At 47.0% G+C, this 4,475-nt stretch overlaps 1 protein-coding gene across 1 annotated transcript in view; it reads left to right on the top strand.

Moving 5' to 3' along the window:
• Positions 1–4,451, top strand: part of LOC111960130 (astrocytic phosphoprotein PEA-15) — a 47,773-nt gene extending 43,322 nt beyond the window's left edge. The window contains exons 2-3 of the mRNA XM_023982035.2: positions 3,574–3,748; positions 4,067–4,451. Of these exons, the coding sequence (XP_023837803.2) occupies positions 3,577–3,748; positions 4,067–4,290 (396 nt within the window). The 5' untranslated portion in view covers positions 3,574–3,576 and the 3' untranslated portion in view covers positions 4,291–4,451. The remainder of the gene's footprint in view (positions 1–3,573; positions 3,749–4,066) is intronic.
• Positions 4,452–4,475: the final 24 nt, after the last annotated feature.

Genomic DNA, 4,475 nt, shown 5'->3' with positions numbered 1-4,475 from the left:
TCACACACGCATGAATTGAACGCACGCACACGCACGCACACTGTCTTAGACTTGAAAAAGGCGAGTCAAATGCTTGGTGGATCTCTCCGAAGTCTGATTTAGTGTGTGGTGTGTGTGTGTGTGTGTGGTGTGCTGTGTGTGTGTGTGTGTGTGTGTGTGTGTGTGCTGTGTGTGTGTGTGTGTTGTGGTGTGTGTGTGTGTGGTGTGTTGTGTGTGTGTGTGTGTGTGTGTGTGATGAACAAGGCTCAGGGATGGCCTAAATACTATAAGTGTCATATTCTCTTCTACCAGCAGGAAAGTGGTTGCTCTATAGACGCAATTCTGTGTGTGCCCTCTCTCCCTTACCTAGCTGCCCAGACTCCTTGCTCCGGCCAAATGCCACGCTCACAGATGTTAGTTTCTCTCTGCAATAAGTCTGGATCTGAGTACCACCCCGACCCTTCACTGTAATCTCTCTCTTGACAGAAACTAATCTCAGGTCAGTTTGTGGCATTTTCCCTCAAAAGGTAAGGTTATAGTTAGAGTGATCCTAGATCTGTGCCCAAAGGAGCCAGGTATAATAACAGTGTGTTTTACAGGCCCTCCCTCCCTCCATTCACACACAACACACACACACACACACACACACACATACACACACACACACACACCACCACACACACACACACACACACACACACACACACACACACACACACACACACACACACACACACACACACACACACACACACACACACACACACACACACACACAACACACACACACACACACACACACAGTCATTACCTTACAGGCACATGCTCAATCAAAAGCCATTTTTACTCAATAAAGGGAAGGTAAAGGGGATACCTGTCAGTTGTACCACTGCATTCAACCGGAAATATGACCGAGGACTGCCTGGGGAAACACACTGCCCAGGTGAGACTGAGGACTGCCTGGGAAACACACTGCCCAGGTGTGACGAGGACTGCCTGGGGAAACACACTGCCCAGGTGAATGGAGAGGGGATTCAGCACAGGGCTATGTGACAATGTGTGTTTGGGAGGGTGGGAGGGTGTGTGTGGGAGAGAGGGTTGTATGTGTTGGGAGGGGTGTGTGTGTGGGAGAGAGGGTGTAATGTGGGGAGGGGTGTGTGTGTGGGAGAAGGGTGTATGTGTTTGGAGGGTGCGAGGTTGTGGTGTGTGGGCGAGAGGGTGTATGTGTTTGGAGGGTGTTGTGTGGGGAGAGGGGTTGTGTTGAGGGTGTGTGTGTGTGGAGAGAGGTGTGTGTTGTGTGGTTGTGGAGGGTGTGTGTGTGTGTAGAGATGTGATGGGTGTATGTGTTTGGTGGGGATGGGTGTGTGTGGTGTGTGGGGGAGGGTGTATGTGTTGGGGGGTGTGTGTGTGTGTGTGTGTGTGTGTGTGTGTGTGTGTGTGTGTGTGTGTGTGTGTGTGTGTGGGTGTGTGGTGTGTGTGTGTGTGGTGTGTGTGTGTGTGTGTGTGGTGTGTGTGGTGTGTGTGTGTGTGTGGTGTGTGTGGAGAGGGTGTATGTGTGCATTACAGTATATTAATGAGTATTTGTGTGTTTTATATCACTTGCACTTCTAGAGGCCTTCAAGGCTTCCAAACTGGCAGTGACTACAGGACAAAACAGACCAACTAGACACTGCAAAAATACTCCAACATTAAGGTTTAAAACTTGCTGCCACACCATCTGTCCCCTATACATTTTATTAAACTGTTGGGATACTATAACCATATGAGTTAAATTGGTACAGCATTCTCCTCACGGCTGCAACAAGTAGAGTGTCTTACAAGGCACGCCTCAAAATCTGTTAATGAGCATGAAACAACAATATCATGCACTCACCAGTGTCAAAAGGTTCTTTGCGCTCCAAAGATACAGTATGCTACTGTATTATGTGAGATTGAATTATAGTACCATTCAAAATACAGCAATTCTTTCCCCGCTCGTTAACATATTCCACAGTACACCGTAATTTACAGTATACTGCAGTAAAACGTAATAGAGTTTTTACTGTTAATAATGCAAAAAAATTACTGTATCATTTACAGTTTTAACGTTACAGTGTAGTCTATTTCCTTAGTTCGATTTTTCTTTCCATCTCTCCGTCGCTCTCTTTCTTATTTTTGTCTCTCTTCTGTCTCCTTCCCTCTCTACATCCTTCTCCCCATTCTTCCCTCTCTCTCCGTCTCTCTCTCTCTCTCTCCTCTCTCTCCTCTCCTCTCTCTCTCTCCATGCCTCCTACCCCTTTCTCTCTACCCCTTTCTCTTCCCATTCTCTCTCGGCCCATCCTCTCTCTCTCTGTGCCTCCTACCCCCTCTCTTTCTCTACCCCTTCTCTCCCATTCTTCCACTCCCTCTCCTCTCTCTCTCTCTTTCCATGCCCTCCTACCCCCCTCTCTTCTCTACCCCCTTCTCTCCCTTCTTCCACTCTCTCTCTCTCTCTCTCTCCATGCCTCCTATCCCCTCTCTCTTCTACCCCCCTTCTCTCCCTTCTCCTCCCCCGTCTCTCTCTCTTTCATCTATCACACACACACACACACACACACACACACACACACACACACACACACACACACACACACACACACACACACACACACACACACACGAACACACACACACACACACACACACTAAATCAGACTTCGGAGAGATCCACCAAGCATTTGACTTCGCCTTTTCAAGTCTAGACAGTGTGCGTGCGTGTGCGTGCGTTCATGCGTGTGTGACAACTGAAAGCCATTGTTGTGGATGTCACTCGATGCTCCTTAATCCACCATTACTCATTTTATATTGTACCCAGATGCCATTGTACAGAAGTCAATAGAGCACACACACAAACCCACAGACAGACTTACACAGAGAGACAGACACACACAGACACACAGACAGACTTACACAGAGAGACAGACACACACAGACACACAGATAGACTTACACAGAGAGACAGACACACACAGACACACAGCTGTCTCCAATACTGCATACCGTTTTGATATTTCTGTGGCTTCCTGGCTATGGTAAGTATAGCCACTTTCCAGCCTGCCATCGGTAGAGTGGGAGAACTTGTTGTAACAGAGATCACAATAGAAGGACAGTGTCCAATAGAGTCTCTCTCTCTCTCTGTCTCTCTGTCCCATTCTCTCTCTCCTACTCGTCTCTAAAGAGATAGAATTGTGGTCTCAGCTCCGTGTAGGGGGTGTCCGTAAACACAGCTCTAGGATCAGAAATAGAACTGACTGTGGAACAGGAGTAAGGGGTAATGTCTAGAGAACAGAACACTGACAGACTAAAGGAATGTAACCACACATTCATGCTGTTTATGTACATTATTTAATAATAGTTTACTAGTTTTGGCAGCATGAGGCTAGCATGGTCATAGATCTGTTTGTGCTATCGTTCCACTCTTTGCCACTCCTTGTCATGCCAAACGAAGGCTAGCAAGATGCCTCTGTGACCCTCATTACCTGGGCTGTTTTGGATCGCCTTCATCCTATTTTTTCTCTGACAAAGAACCAGAATTGACTAACGTTCATCCTCACTCTCTCCCCCTCCTTCCATCAGACCATGTCGGAGTACAGCTCTTTGCTCAGCGACCTGTCTGAAAACATCACCAATGAGGACTTGGACCAGCTGAAGTCGGCCTGCAAGGAGGACATCACAGAGGACCAGAGCAACACAATCACCTCCTCCAAGGAGTGGTTCAACTACCTGGAGGAGAACCAAAAGCTGGCACAGGGTGAGGAGACGTTTCCAGGTTTCCCAGCTCAACATTTGGGAAGGGAAAGGAAGGGAGGGAAGGATGGATGGAGGGGAGTGGAGAGTGATTTAATTACCTGGCGAAGAATGACAATCTGGCACAAGGTGAGGGAGGGAGAGAAAGAGGGAGAGGAGGGAGCAGGAGGAAGGAGGCTGCAAATGAGCACAGATCTTATAACGCACGTTTAAGAAAATCAAAAAATGTAATCACGCTGCCATGTTATAGTAAGGTTTACCGTATTTTTGCGAAGATCTGTGCTCTTTTGCACTTTAAAAATGTCCTATGTTTCCCTCACAGATAACCTGTCGTACATTGAGCATATCTTTGAGATCTCACGGCGACCAGACCTGCTGACCCGTGTCATCGAGTACCGCACCACGGTTCTCAAGATCTCTGAGGACGATGAGATCGACACCAAGCTCACACGCATCCCCTCTGCCAAGAAATACAAAGGTCACTTTACTATACCTATTTTTTCTGTTTCTAACGTTCTGTCCTTTTTTTGTTTTTCTTCTTCCTAATTCCTCTTGCCTTGTCTTTCTCTCTCCACGTTTTGTTTTTCTCTCACTTTCTCTCCCTCCTCTCGCCACTTTTTCCTTATCTTTTCTGTTTTTCTCTGAGCTCTCTTTCCTAATCTGTCTCTAGCTATAAACTATATTCCTCTGAGCTCTGTTTCCTAATCTGTCTCTAGTTATAAACTATATTC

This window comes from Salvelinus sp. IW2-2015, linkage group LG37 (genome assembly GCF_002910315.2).
Source record: "Salvelinus sp. IW2-2015 linkage group LG37, ASM291031v2, whole genome shotgun sequence".
NCBI classification, from domain to species: domain Eukaryota; kingdom Metazoa; phylum Chordata; class Actinopteri; order Salmoniformes; family Salmonidae; genus Salvelinus; species Salvelinus sp. IW2-2015.
This window is presented reverse-complemented; position numbering and strand designations above follow the sequence as displayed.